This window comes from Doryrhamphus excisus, linkage group LG3 (genome assembly GCF_037039965.1).
Source record: "Doryrhamphus excisus strain RoL-2023G ecotype Guam linkage group LG3, RoL_Dexc_Guam_v1.1, whole genome shotgun sequence".
Lineage (NCBI taxonomy): Eukaryota > Metazoa > Chordata > Actinopteri > Syngnathiformes > Syngnathidae > Doryrhamphus > Doryrhamphus excisus.
The window spans coordinates 4,037,563-4,065,357 of NC_136359.1; the positions used below are offsets into that span (position 1 = coordinate 4,037,563).

Below are 27,795 nucleotides of genomic sequence, written 5' to 3' on the forward strand. Positions count from 1 at the left end.
ATATTTTAAATAATATAAAAAAATGCAGTATCTTTTAGTTTTTTTTTTTCTTATTAAATTATTTTATTTATTTTTTTATAATGTGCCAATAAATAAAAATAAAAAAACGGGCCACACTCCAATTACCAGTTAATAATGATAGCCACCCGGTTCATACATACTACAAAAGCAAGTAACCACTGTAGGTCTCCAATTAGTGTAACGTTGGTATTAACAGATGTGGCTGGAGGCAACCTCTCTTAGCTTTTTCTGTCTATATGTGCCCTGTGATTGGCTGGCCACCACCAGTCCAGGGTGTACCCCGCCTCTCGCCCAAAGACAGCTGGGATAGGCTCCCCGACCCCCGCGACCCTCGTGAGGATAAGCGGTAGAAAATGAATGGTTTTATTCCTTATACTAATTAAAAATTGTGCAGGGAATTCACTTTTTTTTTTTTTTTAAACGTAGATTATTAATCGACATATTCACCAATCAAGTGAAAGACAGGCAAATACGTGTCTAAGGCCGCCAGCTCGTCAGTAATACACGGAGCGTGTGTGGTGTATGGGAATGTGTGCCATCTCTTTGTGGTGCTGCTTGGCGTACGGCCACAGGTAGAAGTCGATGATAGCCGAGGTGACGCCGCAGCTCCTGCCGTCCCGTTCCTTCATCAGCTCTCTCAGACGTGCCCTGATGCGCTCCACCGCCCAGATGGAACACGCTCGGATCTCCACCTCCCTTCTGTCGCCTGAAGGCAGCAACTCGCCTGTGGGACGAGAGGTCATAATCATTATTGTGAGTGGTGGAGGTCGTGGGCGGGACCAATGGTTTGATTGGTTGATATGAGTCACTTGATAAAAATCATTAGAATAAAATCTTCATTCATTCATTTACAATTTAACTATTTAAAGGTGAATTTAACACATCAGTTCATGATTTAGGGCGGCACGGCGGTCTAGTGGTTAGCGCGCAGACCTCACAGCCAGGGTTCAATTCCACCCTCGGCCATCTCTGTGTGGAGTTTCTCCGGGTACTCCAGTTTCCTCCCACATTCCAAAAACATGCTAGGTTAATTAGCGACTCCAAATTGTCCATAGGTATGAATGTGAGTGTGAATGGTTGTTTGTCTATATGTGCCCTGTGATTGGCTGGCCACCAGGTCATGTGTACCCCGCCTCTCGCCCAAAGACAGCTGGGATAGGCTCCACCGCTGCGTGACCCTCATGAGGAAAAAGCGGTAGAAAATGAATGAATTTCATGATTTACATCAGGGGTCTCAAACTCAATTTACTTTCGGGCCACTGGAGCATCAGGTCCCCCCCCCCCAAAAAAAAAACGCATTTATTAAAAACAGAAAAATTAATAAACTTTGCTTTGATTTTGATTTTCTACAATAAAAGCTCTGATAAAACATTCCACTGTTCTCAAATATCTTAATTTTTATTTTTCTACACAAAATAAGATGAAAAATAAATAAACAAATCAAGAATAAAGAAAATCAATCAATCAGTAATAAATAAATATAATAATAATAATAAAAACCACATATAGTTGGTGGGTAGACAAATTATTTTTTTCAGATTAAAATGAACAAAGCATTATTAGAGCCCTGTAGACATGACAAAACACGACTATAGTCACATTTATACTCTTTTTATTTACAACATATTGCGCAACTGCAGGGTCTTGAGACACATGCTAACTCGCAAACTAGAGAGCTAGCGACCTAAACGGTAGCCTTCCAGTTATTTCCTTTCAACTTAAACAGCCAAAAACTTACCACTTCCACACGGATAGGGAGGATAACTATTAACAGTTATTTAACCTTTAACATGAACATTAATCAAACGTAATAATTTTTTCTGGGTACATGATACCATACAGCATCCATATCAAACTTAAACATTAAACTTTAATAACAAGGCGGGGGCCTCAAACTAGTGTCCTGCGGGCCACATTTGGCCCGCGGGCCGCGTTTTTGAGACCCCTGATTTACATCCATATGTAATAATATATAATGATAATACTAGAAATATCCCACTACAGTGGCAATTAAAGGGTTTGTATGTAGGTCCTGTATTAAGATGGCGCCAGTATACACACACATACATACCGTTTTTCAGCGTGCCCATCAGAGCATCAGAGTATCGCAGGGCACCGAGGTAGACGAGGGCCTGAGGGATCCTGTAGTCGGCGAACATGGTGAGCCAGTCCATGTTGGCAATGACCGCCTCGCCTCGGGCTGCCATGATGCCCCAGAAGTCAGCCACCAGGATCTGAGCTCGCTTGTAGAAGGCGATTTTCTTGCCCTGGAAGGAAGCAGGAGGATTGTGTTATGTATACGCCTTGCGATCTCATCTTACACCTGGAAAATATGCCCTTTACGTGGTATCATTTATCTTCATTTTAGCATTCTAGATCAGGGGTCTCAAACATGCGGCCCGCGGGCCAAAATGTGGCCCGCAGGACACTAGTTTGAGGCCAGTGTTCGTGCGGCCAGTTTGATATGGATGCTGTATGGTATCATGTACCCAGAAAAAATTATTACATTTGATTAATGTTCATGTTAAAGGTTAAATAACTGTTAATAGTTATCCTCCCTATCCGTGTGGAAGTGGTAAGTTTTTGGCTATTTAAGTTGAAAGGAAATAACTTGAAGGCTACCGTTTAGGTCGCTAGCTCTCTAGTTTGCGAGTTAGCATGTGTCTCAAGACCCTGCAGTTGCGCAATATGTTGTAAATAAAGAGTATAAATGTGACTATAGTCGTGTTTTGTCATGTCTACAGGGCTCTAATAATGCTTTGTTCATTTTAATCTGAAAAAAATAATTTGTCTACCCACCAACTATATGTGGTTTCTTAAGTTTTTATTATTTGCCATTTTATTATGATTATTATATTTATTTATTTATTACTGATTGATTGATTTTCTTTATTCTTGATTTGTTTATTTTTCATCTTATTTTGTGTAGAAAAATAAAAATTAAGATATTTGAGAACAGTGGAATGTTTTATCAGAGCTTTTCTTGTAGAAAAATCGAAACCAAAGCAAATTTTATTCATTTTTCTGTTTTTAATAATTTTTTTTTTTTGGAAAACCTGATGCGACCCAGTCTCGCCCAGACCCTAGCTCCAGTGGGCCCCCAAGTAAATTGAGTTTGAGACCCCTGTTCTAGATCATTAAGGCGATGACATCAAAAATGTAGATAATTTTACCGCATATTGATTTGAGTCAAAATTCATTTTGGGCTAAAACATCGTTATCAAACCTCATAAACAGCCTCGTCTCTGTAGGATGGAATCTTCTCCACGACAAGCTCCACCATCTTGCGGGCGTCGTCCCCAGCCTGGCTGATGAAACTGTGGAAGCTTCCGCCGTGCTGCAGCAGCACGCGGCCGCCTTCAGTCAGCACCTAGTTGCAAACACCACATGTATCACGGCCTATTATAGCAAGTCTCATGCAATGCAGTATTAACTGGCTGTTGATTTTCTTGTAAAAAAACAACAACAAACAAACCCAACAAAAATACATTTTTGCCTGTTATATAGCTATAATTCTTGTAAAAAATGGGAATGCTAACGCCCATATTGATTATACTAACAACTGTAATATGACTTTTACTCACGATAAAGACGACATCACGGTCAGAAATAACAATGACGTCGATATGATGCGTCCGTATCGTCTGTATCAAAGCGCTTACTAATTGATGTCATTGTTCAATGACATCACTTCTCTGCGACAGAGTACTAGGACCGCATAGAGGGGACAAAATGGAGAATAATGTTGTATATTTACGACAAATAAAGTTGTACAATTACCTTCGGATGTGGAGACCGAATATTTTCATAAATTTGCAACTTTATTCTTAATAAAAAAATGTTCTCGTAAATTCATGTGACTTTATTTTTGTGAACTTACAACTTTATTCTTGTAAATTAACACTTTCTCTCGTTACATTTTAGCATGCTGATATTAGCATGCTAGCATTTACCGGATTAATAGGTAAACACATACACAAACAACACTATTATGCTAAGTGTTAGTGTGATAATGTTAGCTTTGCTAGCATGGTAATAAATTAAATGATAATAAATTTAAATAAATAAATTAAGACTTTTTCTTGTAAATTTACGACTTTATTGTCATCAATTAACACTTTTTTCTCATAAATTTATGCCAATGTTAGCATTGCTAGCATGCTGATATTTGCACACTAGCATTTACCGGTTTTATAGGTAAACACATACATAAACAGCACTATTATGCTAAGTGCTAGCGTGATAATGTTAGCTTTGCTAGCATGGTAATAAATTAAATGATAATAAATTTAAATAAATAAATTAAGACTTTTTCTTGTAAATTTACGACTTTGTCATCAATTAACACTTTTTTCTCGTAAATTTATGCCAATGTTAGCATTGCTAGCATGCTGATATTTGCATGCGGTTTTATAGGTTAACACATTGATAAACAGCACTATTATAAACTATATAAATTATATAAGTGTGATAATGTTAGCTTTGCTAGCATGGTAATATTAACATAACAGCAGTTTTAGCCGTTTTCAAAAATTGTAAAATTACCTTTGGACGTGGAGTTGGAATATCGTGACTTTATTTTCATAAATTTGAATGCTGATATAGGTTTTATAGGTAAACCCATACATAAACAGCACTATTATGCTAAGTGTTACCGTGATAATGTTAGCATGTTAGTTTTGCTAGCATGGTAATATTAACAGTAGCAGTTTTAGCCGTTTTCATACGTCGGTAGACTACTATATACAACACTTGGGACTATTAAGGTAGGTGTTAGCGTGCTAATGTAGCACACACAGCATATTAATCCGGGCATCCGGAATATATAGTAGGTCTCGAGCCAAAAATCAGTATGCGGATCAAGATCCGCTGTGGCGACTCTAATCAATAAAAAGCTGCAAGAAACAAACAATAGACATATATAAACACTTGGTATTAGCATTAGCATGCTAACATTCGCATAATAGAATTTTCAGGTGTTTTCATAGCTAGACACTTACATAAACACTTCACACTATCATGCTCGGTGTTATTATGCTGAAGTAGACAAGTTAGCATTGCTAGCATTAGCATGCTAACTTGTTAGCATTAGTGACATTTTTATATGTAGACACACAAACATTTAGCAACATTATGCTAGGTGTTAGCATGCTATCATTAGCATAGTAGCATTTCTTATTAGCCTAATTAGCCTTATTAGCATTCTTATTACCTTCTTTCAACAAATTGAGCCATTCATGCTCGATTCAGACATTTCAATTCGGGCATTCACACGCACATATTTTTAGTTGGATGTATTATACTTTTACATACATTACTTATATGCATTATGCAAATTTCTGCTTTACTTCTAATTGGACGGCAGCAAGATAGTTTAGAAACCTGGTGGCGCTCGTGAAGCATCGGCATGGGCGTTTGGTTGTCCGATCGAAGAACGTGCGCCAACTCCTCCACGCTTATCTGGGAGAAGAACTTTGGATCTGTGATGGGCACGCCTGACAAGAGAAGAGGAGGAAGTATACATTAAGATGATATCAAAGTGAGTAGTGGGGGTTAGGGACCCCCCTTTAGGAATAACAGTCGTTTCTGCAAATATTCACACTGTGCAGTCAAGCTGCAGGGAAAATTTGCCCTAATTTTAAAAAGGCCACGACAGGCACACATAGGGGAGCGATGTTCCATATGAGGCTTAATTGATTAATATCCGGAGTCATTCCCGCTAATTGCAAATGATGCACTGGTGCACACGGTGCGACCAGCAGTCCCCCCCCCACTGCAGTTCAAGTTCAAATAAAGGGCACATTCATAATAATTGAACATCCAATAGGAGGGAGGGGGCTAAAATAGACGTGTGTATACATGTTGTGAGGTTACATATAGTGGATGCATAAAGGATGAATGGAGGCTCACCTTCCTCCATGGCCCTGGCGATGGCGGCGCACAAGGTCATGTAGCCTGTGTAAGTGGTGCCTTTAAAGGTCACCTCACACTGCTGCGTTTGCTTCTCCGGCCAAAAAGAGAAGTTCATGGTGTCCACCACAAACACCCAATTTAAAGCCTGCACAGACACAAACCTGGTGAACATGCTCTCTATGCCGGGCCATAACAGCTTTTAGTGACGTCACAGTTTTCTATGATCAAGACTCACCTGGTCGGAGGTGGCTACAGGAGCCAGAGGGTTTGCATTCTTCCAGCCAATGGCTGTGAGCTCATCACTGTCCCGCAGAGAGTACAGCATCTCGGCCACCTTCTGGACGCCTTCCTCCTCCACAAACACATCCTGGCTGAGCTCTGCCACAAACTGGCCCGACTCTCTGGGAAACAGCGGCGGCTCCATGGTGAACTCTGCTGGAGGACAAATTATACAAATATGTATTATTACATGTAATTCAGATTACATTATCCGTGTCTCTTTTAAATTTACACCAAATATTTAAATACGACTTAAAATGTGTTTGTGGGAGTCACACAAACTATATTCGAACTAATGGTTAGCCGGCGAGCTGATGTTCGCTACATTGTTTCGTGGCAAGTTAATGTTAGCAGCATTGTTTCATTTCAATAAATATATTTACATTCACACAAACACACACACACATATATATATATAAGTATTTCAACTCGTGGGGAAAAAGCGGTAGAAAATGAATGAACTCTTGCCCAATACCAAACACTTACCAGCCAAATCAGGAACTCTTGTGTATACACTTCCGCTATGTTTGTTGAGTCTGGCCTATCAGAGCCGCTGCAAAAGACACTCCACCAATCACAGGCAGTCCGCTGACCAACCCGGAAATAGCGTCGATTCTGTTATCCATTAAGAGGAAATAAATAATGACAGTCCAAAGTCCAATACATTCGATGTTTTTTTCCCTTGGAAGAAAATACAAGCCTTTTGATGCTATACTGTAGTTTTAAATCCAAAAATTATTTCGTTTATGAACAAGTAATGTATCTTAATAAAATACCAACACAGTAAAAAGTGGCATCTTTATTCATTATACAATTAAACAAGCTTAACAGCATGAACATCAAGCAAGTGTACTAGATCACAGACAGGGTGGCTTTTGTTATTCACTTTTTCCCCAATTCAGGAATACAATTTAATAAGAAAACTGTAGTCGTTCCGTCTAAAAAAGGAAGAAAATATGAATTTTACCCCCACACCAACACCTATGAACATTAGAACAGTAAAAGATTAGCCAGACTGTCAATGTATTTGCTGCATAAGAGTCCTGCCACAGACACCACTACACTCTTTTGGGAGGAAAGGCTTACATTCAGGATGTTTTAGAGCAGGGTGTTAAGTCAGGACTAGAAGAAACCAAAAAGCTACACAATAAAATATAAAACCATCACAAAAAAATAAGTCTGCCAGGCGATAAGAATATGCTTTAATAAATGCGCGTTGGAAACAGTAAGCAGATCAACGAAAATACTCTTTTTTTTTTTAAGAATGCGGAACATCTTTGATGCACAGGAATGTTGGACATTTCTTTCAAAATACAAAAATAAAATTAGAAAAAAACAAATATACCCACAATCCAGAATTAATAGTCTGAAGGGGGACTGTGTTGGGCGAGAGGGGGGTTGGGGCAGAATGTTTTTAGGGTAAGGTAAGGGAGGGGGTGTCTGCTTCAATCCTGGGGGGTCTACAGCAAAAGACCAGAGAACTGCTTCACACTGAAATAAAAAGAGTGAATAAAATAAATCAAAGTCACGCCAGCAATTCCACATTCACAATAAAACAATGTACTGAAGCATAGACTAGAGCTGGGCGTGTGGGGGTGGGGTGGGGGTGGCGTCTTTTGAGGAACAGGAAAAATAACTGGGAAAATGGCAAAAGTGGCCAAAAAAAAAAAAAGGATCAACATGAGAAAAAAAAAAAAGGGAGGGTGGGGGTGTGGTTAGTCCTTGAATCCAAGCAGGTGCAGCACACTGAAGGAGGTGGAGAAGGAAAAGGGAGGCAGGGTTAGTTACCATGGCAACACCACCACTAATTAAGACAGATTCTACAGCTGTATTAGCATTCAGGCTAAGCTTGGAGAGCATGAACAAGGAAGTCGTGTGTTGTATACGTGCCTACTGGTTGCCAAGGGAGACAGAAGAGGAGGAGCCCCTGCTATTTGGCAGACTGTGATTTGTTGTCGCTTGATCTAACTAAAAACAACAAAATCACTAGTCTTCCACACAGCAGCGGCCAGGGGAAGAATCAATCCACTCCCTGCTTTACAGTGAAATGGCTACATAGGCAAATGAAAACTGGGATGCGGAACCAAAATTTGGGAGTCCAATTGAATAATAATAGTAATAATTCTAATAATTGCCTTGCCGTAGTAGCCATTTCAGGAAAGAGGAAGGTTTGAACTACTTTGCAGATTGCATGGGAAGGAAGGAAGGGTGTTAGTTAAGAAGAAAGCAGGCAAGAGAAACTAGGTTAGCTTGCTTCAAGATGCAACATCACGTATTTCATAATCATAATCAAAACTAGATACATTTCTACAGTGTCTTCTACAGAGTCAACAGGTACGAGCAGTAAACATTCTACTTGAGAACTTGCCTGTTCTGCAGAAGATACTGGGCGTTCTGAATCTGATCCTGGGTGCCCACGATGGTGATGATCCGGTCCTCGGAACCCTCCAGAGGTTCGTCAATCTTGATGGATGCGCCGGAGTCGTGGCGGATCTGTTTGATCCGCTGGCCCCCCTTGCCAATAATGGAGCCCGCCAGCTGGGAGCGCCATTGAAAGCAGGGAGGGGGGAGGAGGAGGAAAATAAGACCAAATCACATATAATGTAGCAAAAAGCTCATTTTTGGGAGGAGAAAGCGTTTTACAATACCAAACAGGTTGAATTGAAATCCATCTATTTTCTATTCAGCTTAGTAGCGTTCAGGGTTGTGGGTGGGGTGGGGTGGGGGGGGAATCCCAGCTGACTTAAAAAGGGTGGATTACACTTTGGACCGGCTGTCAGTCAATCACAGAGCAAATGTGAAGAAAATGTGGAATCAATCACTCAGTGGGAACTGACTCCACACCAGCTTAGCTGTGGAGACTGCTACAATAACCCATGACCCCCGTGGGTCCATTTATGTGACTAAATGTCAACTTTGACCACGTTATTTACTCACATCTTTAGGGATGGTCACTTGTGTGGTAATGACAGTGTCGTTGTAGGAGCACCGGCCACCTGATGGCAACAAATATACAAAAACAGGTATAAAAAAAACCCCCAAAAAAAACAAAAAGGAATTGAGTAAGCAGTGCATTCTTTGGACTCACCTGATTGGTAGCTATCCCAGGAGGAACTGTTGTCTGAGCATGCCAAGAAAACAAAGCACATGCATATTAAGATTAAAAATATATATATCTTTAAAAAGACAAACAAAAAACACTTGCAAACATGCGGAAAATGCATTTTATATTGTACTGCCAGCCAATAAGATGCTGTCAAAATGTCCTTAGGAGGCTTCTGCAAATGTAGCCACTCTAATACGAGTGAATGTTAATTTGTTACAGTAGGTAAATCAAGAAAAGGAAAATGTGCCTTTTCCTTCATATCCTTTGCAGTGAAGTCATATAAAAAAAAGGCTGAGACTTACCATATCCCCCTCCACTCTGTAAAAAAACAAAATACAGAGAGGTTACACACAAGGAGAGCAGCCCTTCTCCCTACAAACGCTGTATGAGGCGTGCAACATGCATCGCGCCAGTAGCCTCGTCAGCGGAGCAGACTCAACTAAAAGCCACCCAGTTTTCATCCATATGCCAGACTCCTCCTCACTCCTCCCTCCCTGCATCTCATCAGCCCCCATTTTCACCTGCTATTCAGCGACTGTTGTCACCGGGCAACAGGCAATTCAAAATGCTGTTGCCGGGCAACGGCAGGCAGTATCCTGCCAGCTCGGAGAGAGTAGGGGGGTGAGAGAGAGAGAGAGAAAGAGAGAGTCTGTCAACAAAGCGTTATTATTGCCTAGCAACCAACTGTGGTCACCGCCATCCATACCCCCCAACCCGCGCTCCGCTCTCTCTCTTTTGCAGAAAAACAGGCTGGCCATGAAAAGTACACAGCAAGAGGGCAATTATAGCTGATTATTATGGGATGTCTCCAGCTGCGGTGATTACGGTCATTTTGGTGGGATGGCTTATAGATCGTACCGCAACTAGCTCAAACGCCGATCCAGAGCCACGGTGGCCAGCTTTTGGCGTGAACGCGCACACCGAGGCGTCGACACACGAGTACAACACAAAGCACAATCACAGCTAGTCAAGAGACTCCGGATGCTGGCACCCCGGGAGTCGTTACAAGCAGAGCCGCATGTATTCAGCAAGGGTCACTAACCATGTTATCGCTGTAGCGATCTTGTCTGCCTCTTCTGTCACTTGGTGATGAAGGAGTGGCACACACGGGGGGAGGGGGGGTGGGTGGAAAGGAATAGAAAATGCTTAGAAATGCTTGAAAACGTTCCAAAGGAAGAATGAAAAAAAAAATAAATCTGGTCCAGGTCAACCTGCACACACACGCTGAGGAAGATTACAGTATAAACACATTTCCTCTCAGCCATCTTCCCACACAGTAACAGGAACAGCTCTGACAGTGTTATGGTGAGAGGAGTGACAGGTGGTGGTGATGAAGATCAGAGCCAAGGGCTGCTGCCGCTGCCCCCCCGGTAATGTGCATTTATTTGCTACTCTTGTTGCTACTCAAGAGCACGCATACAGGACATTTGTTTGGAATCTGCTCTTCTTTCCGGGTTCCATATGTTCATTTCCTCTGTTTTTTTAAAAATTACATTTGCAACATGGACAAGCACAACAATTATTGTGAGTAACACAACTCCCCATGGGCATGTGACCATCATCCACACCACCATGTATTACAAAAAGCTTGTAAGGGTGTTTATCTTTAGTACAAGAGGATCATACTACTCTTCAACCAACACAAATTTAAAAAGGGGCATTGGGATGGGGTAGGGGGGTTGCAGATTAGAGAAACTAACCATTAGCCTGTTAGCAGGACAGACAAGAAGGATGCATTTGAGTAGCAGAGATTTGGGAGGGGACAGAAACTTACTTTGACCTTTCATCTGAGCCACGGTATGAGTCATAGTAACGATCATCTCTGTAGGAAAGATGGAGATGGGGGGAAAAAATAAAGGACAAAAACACCCAGACACACAGGCATGAGAACATATACTTCATGAAATGGGTAACTACTAAGAAATATTTGCAGATGCACGCATTGTATGACTAAAACTGGACGCCATTTACCCAATGAAAGCACCAATCCAAAGCAAAGCTTGTGCAATATACTAGCGCATCTCAATAAATTTGAGCATTCTTTAAAGCTAATTTATTTCAGTGGTTCAGTTAAAAAAAAAAAAAAAAAATTCAAGGTTGGCTGGAATGTTGGCATCTTTATTCATGCTTGAAGATTGAAGGATTCTGGTCACGCCTCACAGTGCAGAAATTATTCCAGGTTGTCCATAATATATCCAAAAGGGGGAGAAATAAATAGTTTAGAACCAATGGGTTACAGTAGTAAACTTTGCTATCATTATATGACAACAAACATAACTAATGCATGAGTGTGTTATGTAGTACATAACACATGAAGCTGCTATCATTTTGCAATAATTTGTATTATTATGGTTTACAGCTCATAAAAAAACGCCAATTTAGTGTCTCATAAGATTTGAAAAATTATCAAAAAGTTCAATATTGTAAACTACTGGTTGATACTAATAGAAAAAGTGAAAACAAATGAGTTTAATTGGATTTTTGGTACATTTTGCATGATATCCTAACTTAGTGAGATGCGCTAATAGAAATAAAAGACAAGAAAATACACACCTGAGGAGAACCATTCCATCAGGTAATGATTTTTAAAAGCACAACCGGTCTTACCCGCCTCTGTGTGAGCGACCCATAGACATGCTGCTGCCCCTACTGCTCCTGCTCTGGTGGTGTGAAGGACCTCGGCGAGGACTAATGTCATCGTAGTCCCTGCGAGACGGAGGCAAAGGTGCCCGTCCCGATCTGCTGGAGGGCATTCGATCATAGCCCCGGTCACCGGCGCTTGACCGACTCCCTCGAACGGGGAAGCCTCCCATGGGTCGGCGGCTGCTACCTCTGTCCTCAAACATCATCGTGAACCCTCCGTATTCGTACGTTTCGTCATAGAAATTAGGGTCGTAAGGCTGTGAGCGGCCCTTAATGGGTGCCTGGCGAAAAACATCGAATGAGAATTCTCCGAAAATTTTCAAGCAAATAGAAAGACACTTAACTCGTGCATGCATCTACGAATCTATCTACAGTATGCAATGTAAAACAAGATGCAGTTTATGTACCAACAGGAAACAGTAAACATTGAAATATGAATTTGGTGACACACACAGATTGGTTCATATCATGCAACTTACTTCTGCAATGACCTCCAGCATAGTCTTGATACACTCAACCACACGCTCCATTTTACCACCAACCAGCACAACCCGGTCTGTCGATTGAGGGCAACACTCCTGAAACAGCTTGATACTGGTCTTTGTGTTCTAGAGAAATGGACACAAAAAGAACTCTATTTTGCAACACAGCACGATAGTCGGTGGGGCAGGCGGCACCGCAAATATTGCACGTAATGTTCCTGTGCTGGGGGGGAAAAAAACATAAAAATGTATTCATACAAACACCGTATTTCCTCATTCAGTGGCCTGGGATATCGATTCAACAGAGTGGAAGCGTCTATTTAGGGTAATGTCTACTTTGAGTTTATTTCTATAATGTCAAATGTAATTTAAAGCATTTTCTGACCTATAAATGTTGTTACAATGTTGTATTCTTGTGTTAAACTACACCAAACAACACATAATGAGGTTTGAACATTTGGAATGAGCCCTGAAAGAAGTTTTGGACGGCTCGGCACACTTGATTTTACAGCGTTTTACGCTACAATGTTGTGTTTGCCTTGCATGAAATAAAAATCCATCCAAAAGCTGCTCTTGTCAGCAAACAGCAAATTGTTTTACAATACTCGACGGGCTTAGCAGCTTTTGCACACAAATGCTCCTCGATCCACACAACAGAAATTTCTCAGCATGGACTTCAGCTTTACAGACACCCTGTTTTCTCCACTGGCAATTTGTGTTGTCTTTTAATGACATTGAATGTTAAAATAACTCTAGTGGTAACAGTTATCTTTTTCGTGTGCCATTTATTTGCAGGGTGAGATTTGTTCAAGTGGACACCCGGTAACTAGTTGAGGTTCGTTATCGTTAACCGAGTCGAACAAATGGGGTTATCAGTATGATGTCAATGTTGCAAAAGTTGAAAGCTTTGCTAGTTTATCCAACGACAGTAAATACCTCTCTGAGCTCCTTGATCTTGGCTCCCTTGACTCCAATAATGGAGCCGGCCAAGCTCTGGTGGATCAGTAGACGCAGCTCGCAGTCAAAATCCATGCCGTTGTACTGCTGGTACTGCGGGGTACATTACCGTGTTAATAACGTTACGCTATGCAGCTGTGTGGAACGCGTGAAAAGGTCCTCACCTCCTCCAGGGTCGGGATAATCTTGAGCATGATCTCACCGACGGTGTCGATGTCGGCGCAGATGCACAGGATGCTTTGTTATGTTGCGAGCGCCAATAACAAGGCAGTGGCGCAGCCGTGCACAGGGTGGGCGGGGTGCCCAACAAGGCCATCCCGGGAAGGAAGGGAAAACACGTTAGATCGGAGAATTAAAAACCTTCCCCCACAGCACCACACAAAAACAACCAACCCCCATCTAAAAATCAACAAAATCCACATGATTGGAATAAATCCTGCGGCCTAACGACAGAACAGTGAGAACACCACGCTGTGGCTGGCAAAAAGCTACAACTGAACAAAGCGATTACGAGGAAACGTTATATCTATAGCCCAGATCAGATCAAAGTAAGAAGAGACAAAAAGGACAACCAAAAGAAAGAAAGAGCAATCAGTGAACCACTGAAGGGGTCAAGATGGGCAGAGTAGGTTTGGGGACAATCTGGCTGGGGCGGGTGTGGGGAAGCACCACTGGATGCTAGTGAATTTACAAGCAAACATTGGGTGGATGCTCACTACAAGTTGTTAAAATTTAAATTAAAAGACAAAGCAAACATGTCCTTGTCTGGAAAATCTCGATTTGAACAAATTTGATGTGTTCAAAGTAACATTGGCACCCACTCGGGGAGTTCAAACAGTAAAATGATGGTGAATATAAAGCAAAGTTAAAATGGCCACTACTGTAGTATGCGCTAATTAAGCCAAATGGAGGAAACAAAGTATGCAGATATGAGCAGGGACTGGGAAAGAGGCACCCCGTTCTTTCAACCACCACAACAATTAAAAGGCTATATTTAGATGAAGCAAGAGGCATATGCGCAAAAGACACGTACACACACGTTGCATGAATGGTGCCATGGTACCAGGGGAATGGATGGGACTCCAAGCCTTTTTGTTATAATGAAACGTATAACATCACAAGGGAAAGAATGGGGCGGGGCAAGCCACACGTGAGCATTTATGGAACTAACAAAAAAATACAAAATAAAACACCCACATTATAGAAAGGGAGGTGAAAGCACAGGATAGAGGGGGCGAGGGGGGATCATGAATTCAATTTAAAAAAAAAAACAACTGGCACATAAAGCAGATTCTAACAAGATTGAGGAAAAGACCTGTGGCAGACTGCGGAAAACCCTTAAAAAACATTTCAATGCTGATGTGGCATGTAAAGGATGCTGACATGGCTTTAAAACAGGCAACACTGGACATGAAAGCATTTTAACTGTTACGTAATAGTGAACTGAACACAAGTAGGTTATAATAATAATACAGTGACTTGAAAAAAAAGAGGCAGGATGACTATGACTGATCGTCTCTTGTCTGTTTGACCTGTACTCAGGCAGTGAGAGGGAGGAGCTTAGGGACATACCGCTCAGGCCCACTGCTGTCTGGGACTGACACACTGGCATTGTACTGGGCGTGGCATGGGCAGGGGGCCAGGGCCATTCGAGCACGGATGTCAATCAAGTAAACGGCGGCCCGTTTAGGGACAGGGCACGATTATGGGCAGGGCCAACCGGGGTGTCAGGTGGGCGGGCGCAGGAGGGGCCGTCCAGAACATGGGCAACAGAGGAGGAAGTGGGCAAAAAAGTCAACAGTAAAATAATAAACAAGGGAGAGGGGAGAGGGGAAACATTTTTAATATACAGGCTCTACACTGATCATATTATGTGTCTTCATTTCTCTCAGAGATTTGGCTTGTCAGAGAGAGAAGAGGAGAGAGGTTGACATTGGAAAAATAGGTCATGGCATATTCAAGAACAAAGAGTTCAACGTTGGGGAACAGACTAGAAGACAGTGGAGAGGGGAAGGGGGGGGGGCAAACTGTGGAGGGCGAGAGAGGCAATGACTTTGAACAAAATAATTGTAAAGACTTGGCCAGGTTACCTGTGGGCTGCAATCAAACACTGTGTACACTTATCCACAGCACAACACAGTTGATGTGAAAAGCGTGGCCATAAAATTAACAGTAGTTTTGTCTGGTTCAAACAGTAGCATTTTTTTTTTTTTTTAAAGGCAATAAAATAAAAAAATTATCGAAAAACGTGCCCTGCCGCCCATTAGAGGATGAGGTTTTTAAGAGGCATTGGAAGGGGAGAAAAAGACTGAACATTTCAGGTGTACTCACATCTGAACGTAGGGCTTTGATGTTTTTGCCACCCTTCCCGATAACAGCTCCTGCGTTCTGCAAGTAAAAAAATCGATATTAAATAAACATGGTAAACATAGCTCTAAAAAGAAAATGTGTTAGAGACGCACGTAGACATTTTCATTCATTATATATCAAGTCCTAACATACAAACAACTTGAAAAAAAAAAAAAAAAGCTAGTTTACTTTGCTCTGCAGCAGGATCCGCAGCTCAATCATCTCATCTGAGTTCCTGGAGCGCTTGAATGATTTCTGCTCATCTGCATCCTCAGCGGGGCGCTTACCTGGTATAAAAGGAAACAACATGCCTTCAGTATAGACAAATATGTATATATACCTATGATTAATTTAAAAAATATATATTCTTATGAACTTTTACCTTGAGCCATTAAAAAATTCATGGAAAAGTTGAGATCTTTAGCACCCCGTTTATAGCGACCTCATTTAAATCATGCCAGCTTTTATGACCGTGCTTCATAAAAGCATCAGCATCGAGAATCCTTGGGATCAAATCCTAACAATGAACGACACCTGTAGCTCGCACTATTGCGGTATGCAGAGAACCTTGTGTGGCTTTCATTTAGAAGAATGGCGTATTACATTTGGGGAGTTTGAGTCAGTCAAACGGCAGCTCATTTAGTCAGCACTCGCCCGTGTGCGTGTGACAGAGGGCTCGACAAATAACCCAAAAAAATAAATGAATTCATAGGACGAGATGACCGGCCTCTCTCGGCAGTCCCGCTGACTGCTCTCTTGGAGCCCCTCAATGTGTTTCCTGGAGGTCCTGCCATGAAGAGCTCCAGCAGATAATGTACTCGGAAAGTCTCCTTTTGCAACTTTGTCCATCGTTCCCAATCGTTATGCCGAACATGAACACATATTTCTTCCCCCTTTCGGTGCATTCTACCAAGAGAAAACAAGCTAGTCTCTGCTAGCTAACAATGCTGTTCATGGGAGGTACATATTTTGACACTCAAACAAAAAAAAAATCTCTCACAGAATGAAGAGTAGATACTTAGCTCTCACTTTGCTGTGAAAACTCAATGAGATGCTAGTTTGCTGTCAGCATTTTTAAAACTGGACTGAAACACTAGTCTTGCGCTGGAAGATGCGGCATTCCCAAGTGTTGTAGCTGTAGCCTAAGCTGGTACGTGAAATCAATGCACTCGGAAAGAAGTAATGTATTAAATCATTAAAATACGGCGAGTTGGCGCCTTGGAATTATCCTAACTCCACCACCTCCTTTCCAAACACGACACTCCTGGCCAACAGCATGCATTATAAGTCATTTGACATGTTTACAGTTAATACATGTGATCGGTATCGGCCGCTGTCACTCATGGATGATTGGTACTGGCAGCAAAAAAATCCTGATCAGAGCATCCCTATAAATAACTACTTTCTATTTCAAATCATTTAATTTTTGATACAGTACCAGAAAGCATCTAACCAACGCAATGGTGGTCAAAGGTTAACAAATACCTTCTGAAAATATCGCATTTACCGTTTGTCTCTGTGTTGCTGAATGAGGCATCGTCTTGCAGTTCTTCTTTCATGTCCATGATCCTTTGGATGTGGAAAACCAGGAGTTGGCACAACGGTGACAGCAGGGAGAGAAGAACACTTTCTCTGTCTAGTAGTCTGTCAACATTGTAAGAATAGGGGAAAAAATTGAAATCATTTATTAATTCAAGGCATTTGTTTGGCAATGACAAAAGAGTGCAAAAGCAGAGTGACACTAATAACTTTTTATGTAGTGCCTTTCAAGAAACCCAAGGTTGCTTTAGTGGGGAACTCTCATATTTGTTACAGGAACGAGAGTGTGTTGATAGGCGGAATAAAAAAAAAGCACGAAGCAAATAGCTGCTTAGGAACTGAGAAAATATTGAGGCCCTCTACGTGAGATGCTAAGCAACCAATCACGACCAGTTCAACCGTATGAAGCAGTTAGTTCCCATCAAATTTCATGTTAAAAGTGATATGATACAGGATGAAAAATTAAATAAATATTGACATTACAGCAATTAAATTTGATTGGGTTTTTTTGCCTGAAAATACTACATTGCATTTGCATTGTGCCGCTTACTGCAGTGTGAGGCATATATATATGAAAAATATGACACTTGAATTTAGTCTCTGGATTTTTTGATAATCGAAAAAAACGTAAATGGATACTCGGTTGACTTTACAACAGATTTTCTCTGCATAAGTTATACATTTTATTGTAGGTTGTACCTACCAAGATCCGTAGGCCGATCACAGCTTTTGTCTGGACTTAATGCTATAGCAACGTGGACCAAAGGCACTATTTTCCGGTACAATATCTGTTCTAACTGTCAATCCCAATCAAATCCATCTGTTCTAATGAGATGTCAAATCAAATTTTATATCCCGATTTATCGACTGAAATTAAATCAGACTTGATTTCAAAATGTTGTAACATTGCTAACTTGACTATGTAATCAATCAGTGATCAACACTTGATATTAGTCTATTACACACTTATTCAACGTCACAGGATAAATCGCGTTAAAAAAAGACGTTTATCAGACCTATTGGATCAAATGTTTACGCACACCTCGACGCTATCTTAGCAACAGCTTTGTCGGCTAACTATAGCTCGTCAGCGTAAATAGGTTATACTAGCTAGCTGTAACATACATTAGCTAGGTGCTTTGCTGAAAACACCTATATTAAACTATGATTAAATGACGATCGTTATCCGTTCTAACAATTCTCCTTTCTGGTCAGGGGACATAAAAGCACAACGTTATGCCAAAGTGAAGGGACCCGCTTCGTTTACCTAGGAGTATTTGACCCTACATCAAAGGAATGGTGCTAGCTGTTAGCCACTGTTAACCAACGTCGCCATCTTGCTACAAATTCAGTTGAGCAGGAGTGGCTCGAGCCAGTTTAGCTAATTTGGCCTGCTTTACGCCACATAAATTGTCACAGCACCGCTGTTTCTGACTACGGCGTGTATATTGCTGCATTTGCGGTGCTCAAATACATAATTAATACAAAATACTCCGAATTAAAAAAAAAGCATACAAACCCAAATGTGCGTGCGACGCCTTGTTTGCTGCTCCCCCCTCAGGTGCTTGCGAAAATAAAGTGCGCAGCTCACCAAGCGAGCCCATTGGTTGAAAACCAGAAAAAGGGCCCCCCAAGAAAGTGTCTGATTGGCTCTCGTTGCTGTAAATCACATTTATGGGTGTCGCTTGGCAACCCAACACTCGCCTCTCCCGGAAGTTGTGCGAGCGGCAAAAATAGTGGCGGGTTTATGCCTTTTCCGGGTGTCAAGGTATGTTAAATGTGAATTTATCAACAGTTTGGCTTAACTGCGACCGTTGTATACTAATGTTAATGTTAAGCTAAGTGATGTTGGCGTCTGTTTAACATACTACTGCCGCAGAAATTGTATGTTTGTGACCCCGTTGTGATACTTCCACTTCTCTGCGTGACAATAAACAAACAAGTAACAATACAATACATTACATGGGCTCTATAGTACTACTGGTGAGGGTGAAGGTACATTAGAAGATGGCTCCACAAGCAGTTGTCCAGGTGACACAGGCCTGGCTGCAGTCATCTTGGCATGTAAAGGTGCCTTTTGCCTGGCTGGAAGCATGCGTGGAGTGGCTCCAGGAGGAAGCCGGAGGAGCAGGTCGTCTATCCCAACAGCAAATTAACCAACAGGTAAGAAACATCAGGTTTAAAACTAAAAATATTCCTAATTTGCATCACAATCTGCAATCCTCAGGTGCTTGACCAGTGGCTCTTGACTGACCTGAAAGACTTGGACTACCCTGTTCTCCCAGAAGGACTAGCTCAAGCGCAGAAGACTGACCTCAGCGGTATCTTCTGTGTCCAGGTACAAACTAATTTCTCACATATTTGGATTGGATTGGATATTGGAATTGATTGAGTAAGACCCTCAAACAATGCACAACAATGAGCCAATTCAAGAAACAATACAAGCAGTTGAGAAGAGTCTTGAACCAGTCATGATGTGCTATATATATCACTATATTGACACTTACTATGGTACCCATTATGTCATTGGATGGTCATATCACCTTGTACTTCGGTACGTGCAAAAAAAAACAAAAAAAACTATGTTACATTTGTTCACTTCCTGCTTTCCTAATAATGAGCCAATTCAAGAAACAATACAAGCAGTTGAGAAGAGGCTTGAACCAGTCATGATGTGTTATATATATATATATATATATCACTATATTGACAGTTACTATGGTACCCATTATGTCATTGGATGCTCATATCACCTTGTACTTCGGTACGTGCAAAAAAAACCCCAAAAAAAACTATATTAGGAAAGCAGGAAGTGAACAAATGTAACAATGAGCCAATTCAAGAAACAATACAAGCAGTTGAGAAGAGTCTTGAACCAGTCATGATGTGTTTTATATATATATATATATCACTATATTGACAGTTACTATGGTACCCATTATGTCATTGGATGGTCATATCACCTTGTACTTCGGTACGTGACAAAAAAACTATATTAGGAAAGCAGGAAGTGAACAAATGTAACAATGAGCCAATTCAAGAAACAATACAAGCCTTGTACTTCGGTACGTGACAAAAATTAAAATAAAAAAAAAAATATATATATATATATATATATATATTAGGAAAGCAGGAAGTGAACAAATGTAACAGTTACTGATTGTAAAAGTACCAGATGGAGGGGTTTGCTTCTTCCTACTCCTTTTGGACATGTGGAACTGGGAACTGATTATGTGATGCATTCAATTGTAATCTGATGCATGTTCAAATTAAATAAAGCTATTACCATTACATATTTTATCACTACCGTATTTTATTAATGCACTATAACTTGCTGTTCTCTAACTCTGAGCCAAATTTAAGATTTTTAATAATTTGACATAATGACTATTTGTTATACTGTGTGGTAACTGCTGATAACAGTGGCTATGTTTACATGCAGTCGAGTCGCTCTATCGTTTCCGGAATATTAGCAATAACACGGTTGTGCACGGCCATGTAAACACCAATACACCTTTTGAAAAAAGGACTAATTAATGGGAGGCGGTAACACGGCATGGAGGGGGGGGGTTAGTTGTGATGTGACGTGTCCTTCTTTCTTGCAGGTTGACTCATTGCTGGACATCAGTCAGCCTGCTTATGGCCAGCTGCAGAAATGGAAGGGCACAGACTGCTCCAATGACGACGTATCTGCTGTCACACAGACCACTCAGAGACCGTGGGAGGCCAGACCCACACGCATGCTCTTACTGCGGGTCAGTTAGCCGATGATGATGTGTTTCTGTGCTCCCTCCTCGATTGAACCTCATGATATGCATCGCAGGTGACCGACGGAGTCCAGAACTTGGAGGCCATGGAGTATCAGCCTGTCCCTGCACTGAACACTACTCTCAGGTGAAGGTTCACACAAACACTCGCATGTTATGAAAATGAAACTTTATCGACTTTATTGACCACCAGGCCTGGTGTCAAGATGCAGTTGCAAGGGCAGATGGTTTGCAGACTCGGGGTCCTTTTGCTGGGGCCGTCCAACGTGAAGGTCCTAGGCGGGGAAGTGGAAGAGATGTCCGAAAGGAACAACCAGGTGGGTTTAAATCCACAGCACCTTACACAGTTAGCCTTACATTGGAGAAAAGTAGGACAGTGACTCACCAAATCCAGCAGATGTGTGTAGCAATGGGCATTACCGCCACCTACAGGACTGGAGTCAAACGGCAAGACTTTTTTAAATCAATGGTATCCGATTTCCCGCCACTTTTTAGACTCCTAAAGAGGGACACGGTAGTCTTGATACTCTTCAAACTGCATCTGCCTTTGCTGGGTTCTCTGTAAAATGCACAGGGAATTAAATGTCCTGTAAAAAAAGTGGTAAATTGTGATCAATAACATTTCTCACGGGCAGCACGGCAGTCTAGTGGTTAGCGCTCAGACCTCACAGTAACCAAATTAAATTAAATTAAATAAAAAAACTAAATTGTATAGCAAATTGTATAGTTTAATTTATTTAAATTAAATTAAAAAAAGCAGAAATGTTGGTACCAATAACTACATTTTGCCAAAATAAACAAAGTTGAGAAATTCTGCTATACAATTTAGTTTTTTTAATTTAAATAAATTAAATTAATTCTGCTATACAATTTAGTTTTTTTATTTAATTTAAATAAATTAAATTAAATAAAAAAAAACTACATTTTAGTTTTTTTATTTAATTTAAATAAATTAAATAAAAAAAACAACTAAATTGTATAGCAGAATTTCTCAACTTTGTTTATTGTGGCAAAATGTAGTTATTGGTACCAAAATTTCTGCTTTTTTTTTGTAACACTATGCCTTTTGCTCATTGTTTTGCATTTTTGCTTTTTTTGGTTTGATTTAATGCCTAAATCTGCCAATATCCCCTGGGCCACAACCTTGGACACACTGCTTTTCAATAATATAATATTTTTATATTAATGACAGGGGTTGCACGGCGCCGAGTGGTTAGCACACATGCCTCACAGCTAAGAGATCCGAGTTCAATTCCACCCTCAACCATCTCTGTGTGGACTTTGCATGTTCTCCCCCGTGCATGCGTGGGTTTTCTCCGGGTACTCCGGTTTTTCCTCCCACATTCTAAAAACATGCTAGGTTAATTAGGTATGAATGTGAGTGTGAATGGTTGTTTGTCTATATGTGCCCTGTGATTGGCTGGCCACCAGTCCAGGGTACCGCCTCTCGCTCGAAGATAGGGATAGGCTCCAGCACCCCCGCGACACTCGTGAGGATAAGCGGTAGAAAATGAATAACAACAACAACAACAAATCTGGCCTAATACTCACAATTACAAGTGCGCCTGAACGCCTCATAGCGCAAGGAGCACAATACAGAGAGGAGATAGAACATGAAGTTGTCATTGAACAATTAAGTACCGTCATTTCCGGTGTATAAGCCGTACCGACTAAGAGAAAAACAAGATTTGTGCATATATATAAGCCACACCAGACAAACTGCACACGTCCACGTCATGAAATGGCATACTGTGGCTAGCACGAGTCCGTGAGGAGCCAATCAGAATGAGAGAACTCACAACAAGCTTGTCAACAGGTCATCATCATTCAGTATAACAGTCTGACTCACAGTGTCATCTTATGCTAAAATCATCACACGGCAACTTAACACTCAAAAGGTAGGTAAGAAATATACAATACCAATATGATACTAGGTTAATTAGCGACTCCAAATTGTCCATAGGTATGAATGTGAGTGTGAATGGTTGTTTGTCTATATGTGCCCTGTGATTGGCTGGCCACCAGTCCAGGGTGTACCCCGCCTCTTGCCAGAAGACAGCTGGGATAGGCTCCAGCACCCCCGCGACCCTCGTGAGGAAAAGCGGTAGAAAATGAATAAATGAAAATTTCTGACAGGGGAGAGTACTGTGTAGGACCCTCGGACTTCCTGAAGAGCAGGAGCAGGATCGAGAGGAAGAAGCTGATGTTCTCCAGCCAAACCAAGGTAGAGACAATTTGTGTACTGTTTGATGTCCATCAAGTGCTTTCAAAGTCACTCATTCTATCAAATCGACTCCAGTTGATGGCACAAACCAGGGAGATCAGGACCCGGAACTTGATGACCAAGAGCTGTTGGCCAGTCTGGAGGCCCAAGAGGAGGAGATGGTGGACAGGCCTCCGCTTAGGCCCCCTCACGACAGCGGCTACAGGACACTCAGCCAGTTTTCCACTCAGTCCTCCAGAAGTTCCGCTGTCAGGAGCGCCTCGTCCAGGTGGGTGGTTGTCAGTGTGATGTCTTGATATTTTGCGGTTGGAACCAACCCACCCGCCCGCACCCACTCCCCCTCTTCGTCACTGTCATGATAATCGGTTTGACATTTTACACTTTGGAGGATTGGTTCAACGCCGCAACGAGCAATTTCTACCAAAGGAGGTTTCATTTCCATGACAACTAGTGTGTTGTTACTAGGTAGATGGTGCGGCTGGAACCAACATATGGCGTCCGTCCTCACAGTACAGTCAAGGTATCAGCGTGTATTGTCGACGCCGCTATTTATACATTGCAGTATTGTGGTATTCATTTTCTACCGCTTTTCCTCACGAGGGTCATGGGCCGATGAATCCGCGTCACATTGTGGCGTGTACAAGTCCACGAAGACCAGGTAGCTCTTAATTTAATTTAATTTATTTTGACAGTAGTCAAATAAAATGTCATTACTCAGTATAACAGTCTGACTCACGGTGCCATCTTACAAAGAATGCTAAAGTCATCACACAGCAACTTGACAATCAAAATGTAGCTAAGCAACATATATTCATTCATTTTCTAACGCTTATCCTCACGGTGGAATGCTGGAGCCTATCCCAGCTGTCTTGGGGCGAGAGGCGGGGTACACCCTGGACTGGTGGCCAGCCAATCACAGGGCACATATAGACAAACAACCATTCACACTCACATTCATACCTATGGACAATTTGGAGTCGCCAATTAATTAATGTGGAATGTGGGAGGAAACCGGAATACCCGGAAAAAACCCACAAATGCATGGGGAGAACATGCAAACTCGACACAGAGATGGCCGAGGGTGGAATCGAACTTGGGTGTCCTAGCTGTGAGGTCTGCACGCTAACCACTCGACCAATGTGCAGCCTAAATATTTATAATTCATTCATTCATTTTCTACCGCTTTTCCTCACAAGGGTCGCCGGAGTGCTGGAGCCTATCCCAGCTGTCTTTGGGCGAGAGGCGAGGTACACCCTGGACTGGTGGCCAGCCAATCACAGGGCACATATAGACAAACAACCATTCACACTCACATTCATACCTATGGACAATTTGGAGTCGCCAATTAATTAACCTAGCATGTTTTTGGGATGTGGGAGGAAACCGGAATACCCGGAAAAAACCCACACATGCACGGGGAGAACATGCAAACTCTACACAGAGATGGCCGAGGGTGGAATATAAGAGTCTGACTCACAGTGTGATCTTATGCTGAAGTCATCACACGGCAACTTAACACTCAAAAGGTAGGTAAGAAATATACAATACCAATATAATACTAGATTAATTAGCGACTCCAAATTATCCATAGGTATGAATGTGAGTGTGAATGGTTGTTAGTCTATATGTGCCCTGTGATTGGCTGGCCACCAGTCCAGGGTGTACCCCGCCTCTGGCCCGAAGACAGCTGGGATAGGCTCCAGCACCCCTTTCCTTGTTGTGTTTCTAATTGTATTTAATGTGTTGTGTGTACAGTGTGAGAGACTTAATTGTTAATTATTATTATTATTATTATTACTATTATTATGGTGGTTTAGTGTGTCTGTGTATGAAACAAAAAGGTTGTTCCTGGTAGTTTTCAATCGTCCCCCGCTTGTGTAGTATGAATGGAATTGATTGTAGTTTTAATGTATGACATTGTCTCGTAGAAGTACAGCCTCTACCCGCCCCAACACGAGTGCATTCAGTTCATTCCGAAGCCGTCGCCCTAGTAACGAGCAAGAGGACTACGACCTCGTCGACCCCGAGCCTTCAGACCACGTGACCCCGGCCGGCGAAGACTTTCCCGACGAGGATTTTGACGACCTGACCCTGGAGGAGCTGGACAGCGTGGTCTTACACGGGGGCGCGGCGACCTCGGCGACCTCCCAAAACCGAGAAGACGTCCTTTCTCTTGAACCGGACGCAGGCGACATCATGGACGACGATATGGACCGCTTTCTTATCGAGGTTCAATCCCGTGAAGTGGAATTAAAAGGTGCTCCCAGCCAATTACGTGGAAATAAAATGGATTTGGTTTCTATTCGGAAACGTGAGAGCTCCCATGTTGCGGTCCAGGGATTAAGTCACGCCTCCGGCACTGCAGAACGTGATGGAACACCACCAAAAAATAACCCCATCACTTTGTCCTCTACTCCATTTACATACCTGTGTCTTCTGGAGGACATTTTCTCCACCCCGCAACCCCCCACTTCCACAAAGATCCTCATCAAAGCCTTCATCGTGACCCTATTGGGAAAACTGAGTTCCCACAACGGCTTATGGCAAATTTCCGCTACAGTGTCAGACGGAAGCGGGTACCTGGACGTGGAGCTCTCAGACCAGGTCCTGACGGGCCTACTGGGTTTCTCGGTGTCGGAGAAAGGGGCCATGAGGCGTGACGCGGCCCGGAGATGTGAGCTGGACGCCGGAATGCGGCGATGTCAACAAGAGCTGGTGGACATGTGCTGTCTTATGACCGTCGAGGTGGTCGGCGACGGGAGAGCGGCGGTGACACGGGCCGAACCTGTCAGCGAGAGAGTCCACCGGGGGCTGGAGAAGAGGGTGAGAGACGGGAGGAAATGAGAGTTAGAGGGGGGGGCCATAATAAGACAGAACACATTGCTGGATGTGAAAATGAGAAAAAGACAAATGTGGCATTTTACATCAGCACAAGCCTAAGATGTCCTTTAATGAGACTTTTTTTGGGGGGGGGGGGGGGTGCTCATGATCAAGCCGCCCTTCTGCTTCCAATCTGGAGGAGACAATGTGTGAACTTGAAATCCATGCCGCAATGCATCCCATCTGCTAGATGTGAATATAACATGCTGTCATTCCATTCATTTATTCACACTGCTATTTTCTACATGCTATGCCCTCCATCAGATATGGAAAAAATGTCCAATTTCAACTACAGCAGTATGGAAAATAATTATTTTAAAGAGTATTAAAAAAAAAAAAACGCATTTATTAAAAACAGAAAAATATACATACTTTTTCAGTGTCTTCATTTTTATTTTTTGGCGCAAAATAATTTGAAAAATAAATAAACAAATCAAGAATAAAGAAAATCAATGAATTAGTAATAAATAAATAAATATAATAATAATAATAAAACACCAAATAATAAAAACTTAAGTAACCACATATAGTTGGTGGGTAGACAAATTATTTTTTCAGAAATTAAAATGAACAAAGCATTATTAGAGCCCTGTAGACATGACAAAACACGACTATAGTCACATTTTTTTTATTTACAACATATTGCGCAACTGCGGGGTCTTGAGACACATGCTAACTCGCAAACTAGAGAGCTAGCGACCTAAACGGTAGCCTTCAAGTTATTTCCTTTAAACTTAAATAGCCAAAAACTTACCACTTCCACACGGATAGGGAGGATAACTATTAACAGTTATTTAACCTTTAACATGAACATTAATCAAACGTAATAATTTTTTCTGGGTACATGATACCATACAGCATCTATATTAAACTTAAGCAGGGTGCACTAACATTAAACTTTCATATCAAAGGCGGGGGCTTCAAACTAGTGTCCTGCGGTCCACATTTGGCCCCGCGGGCCGCGTGTTTGAGACCCCTGACTTAACACTACTTCGCTTTTGATGGCTTGTAAAGTCTAGGTATAACACTTTAGAATGGTGGTTTGTGATTGGCTGGTGACCAGTCCAGGCTGTACCCAGCTACACACAATAAACCCGCACAGAAAGCTTTCTAGTTCTTCCAGAACCCACACCTATTCAGCTGTATTGCTTTGGATTTTGTGCTTCCCACGAGAACAGTCAAATGTTTTAATGTATTCCACCCACGGCCCGCCTCCAGGCACGGCCACTCCGCTGTGGTTGGTTACAGTCCCGAGTCCTTAGAAGGATTTGTTGTGTCGCTAGCAGAGAGCGTTAGCATTTTAGCAATTGTACAGTATCGGTAACACAGTTCTGTTGGAAATGTAAAAATTGTAACAAATTCATGGTGTTATATCGGTAAAATATTGCTATTTTTATGTATTGTTTATGTTGTGGCATGGTTTTAGCTAAATATTTATGGGTTAGGGTTAGCCTTACTTAACCTTTAACATGAACATTAAATGTAATATTTTTTTTCTGGGTACATGATACCATACAGCATCCATATCAAAACATTAAACTTTCATATCAAGGCGTGGGGCCTCAAACTAGTGTCCTGCGGGCCACATTTGGCCCGCGGGCCGCATGTTTGAGACCCCTGATTTAAAGCTATAAC

General features: G+C 41.8%; 3 protein-coding genes and 1 long non-coding RNA gene across 12 annotated transcripts in view; 1 reads left to right on the top strand and 3 right to left on the bottom strand.

The window, feature by feature from the left end:
• Positions 1–38: 38 nt before the first annotated feature.
• On the bottom strand, positions 39–6,766 carry qng1 (Q-nucleotide N-glycosylase 1). Of its 2 annotated transcripts, none has more exons than XM_058069846.2 (7): positions 6,700–6,766; positions 6,170–6,369; positions 5,932–6,079; positions 5,404–5,516; positions 3,248–3,391; positions 2,093–2,288; positions 39–745 (listed from the first exon to the last, which is right to left on the bottom strand). In XM_058069846.2, exons 2-7 carry the CDS (start codon positions 6,356–6,358, stop codon positions 516–518), a joined length of 1,020 nt encoding a protein of 339 aa, XP_057925829.2. In that variant the 5' UTR covers positions 6,359–6,369; positions 6,700–6,766; the 3' UTR covers positions 39–515. The 2 variants fall into 2 exon arrangements, with proteins under 2 accessions (XP_057925829.2, XP_078645605.1); XM_078789479.1 differs by having other exon boundaries at positions 6,170–6,366; positions 6,700–6,718.
• Positions 6,767–6,997: 231 nt separating this feature from the next.
• On the bottom strand, positions 6,998–18,933 carry hnrnpk (heterogeneous nuclear ribonucleoprotein K). 5 transcript variants are annotated; one of them, XM_078789484.1, is made up of 16 exons: positions 18,809–18,933; positions 17,258–17,394; positions 15,940–16,037; positions 15,733–15,789; positions 14,974–15,017; positions 13,566–13,638; positions 13,381–13,494; positions 12,442–12,570; positions 11,927–12,243; positions 11,094–11,141; positions 10,362–10,395; positions 9,622–9,637; positions 9,302–9,334; positions 9,151–9,209; positions 8,582–8,751; positions 6,998–7,704 (listed from the first exon to the last, which is right to left on the bottom strand). In XM_078789484.1, exons 2-16 carry the CDS (start codon positions 17,313–17,315, stop codon positions 7,674–7,676), a joined length of 1,281 nt encoding a protein of 426 aa, XP_078645610.1. In that variant the 5' UTR covers positions 17,316–17,394; positions 18,809–18,933; the 3' UTR covers positions 6,998–7,673. The 5 variants fall into 5 exon arrangements, with proteins under 5 accessions (XP_078645610.1, XP_057925827.2, XP_057925826.2 ...); XM_058069844.2 differs by having other exon boundaries at positions 10,362–10,401; positions 18,809–18,932; XM_058069843.2 differs by having other exon boundaries at positions 6,998–7,959; positions 10,362–10,401; positions 18,809–18,932.
• Positions 18,934–18,989: 56 nt separating this feature from the next.
• On the top strand, positions 18,990–26,599 carry rmi1 (RMI1, RecQ mediated genome instability 1, homolog (S. cerevisiae)). The gene is made up of 8 exons (XM_058069841.2): positions 18,990–19,452; positions 19,517–19,627; positions 20,895–21,044; positions 21,113–21,183; positions 21,250–21,373; positions 23,193–23,280; positions 23,356–23,548; positions 25,209–26,599. The coding sequence occupies exons 1-8, from the start codon at positions 19,297–19,299 to the stop codon at positions 26,122–26,124; spliced, it is 1,809 nt and encodes a 602-aa protein (XP_057925824.2). The 5' UTR covers positions 18,990–19,296; the 3' UTR covers positions 26,125–26,599.
• The window catches only part of LOC144898260 (uncharacterized), a 47,622-nt gene continuing 40,306 nt past the window's right edge, over positions 20,480–27,795 (bottom strand). For all 4 annotated transcript variants that reach the window (XR_013627162.1, XR_013627161.1, XR_013627160.1 and 1 more), the window contains 3 exons: positions 25,861–26,091; positions 21,442–21,615; positions 20,480–21,331 (listed from right to left, as the gene is read on the bottom strand). This is a non-coding gene — a long non-coding RNA (uncharacterized LOC144898260). The remainder of the gene's footprint in view (positions 21,332–21,441; positions 21,616–25,860; positions 26,092–27,795) is intronic.

Excerpts from the sequence above, each read along its gene's own strand:
- qng1 (XM_058069846.2), bottom strand. The coding sequence starts at position 6,358 with ATGGAGCCGCCGCTGTTTCCCAGAGAGTCGGGCCAGTTTGTGGCAGAG. Across the intron at positions 5,517-5,931 it reads CGCCAGGGCCATGGAGGAAG|GCGTGCCCATCACAGATCCA; the intron begins GTGAGCCTCCAT and ends TTCTCTTGTCAG. Across the intron at positions 2,289-3,247 it reads GAGACGAGGCTGTTTATGAG|GGCAAGAAAATCGCCTTCTA; the intron begins GTTTGATAACGA and ends GCTTCCTTCCAG.
- hnrnpk (XM_058069844.2), bottom strand. The coding sequence starts at position 17,315 with ATGGACATGAAAGAAGAACTGCAAGACGATGCCTCATTCAGCAACACA. Across the intron at positions 16,038-17,257 it reads CAGCAACACAGAGACAAACG|GTAAGCGCCCCGCTGAGGAT; the intron begins GTAAATGCGATA and ends CTTTTATACCAG. Across the intron at positions 7,705-8,581 it reads CAGTATCTTCTGCAGAACAG|TGTGAAGCAGTTCTCTGGTC; the intron begins GCAAGTTCTCAA and ends TTTTTATTTCAG.
- rmi1 (XM_058069841.2), top strand. The coding sequence starts at position 19,297 with ATGGCTCCACAAGCAGTTGTCCAGGTGACACAGGCCTGGCTGCAGTCA. Across the intron at positions 21,184-21,249 it reads GCACTGAACACTACTCTCAG|GCCTGGTGTCAAGATGCAGT; the intron begins GTGAAGGTTCAC and ends ATTGACCACCAG. Across the intron at positions 21,374-23,192 it reads TGTCCGAAAGGAACAACCAG|GGGAGAGTACTGTGTAGGAC; the intron begins GTGGGTTTAAAT and ends AATTTCTGACAG.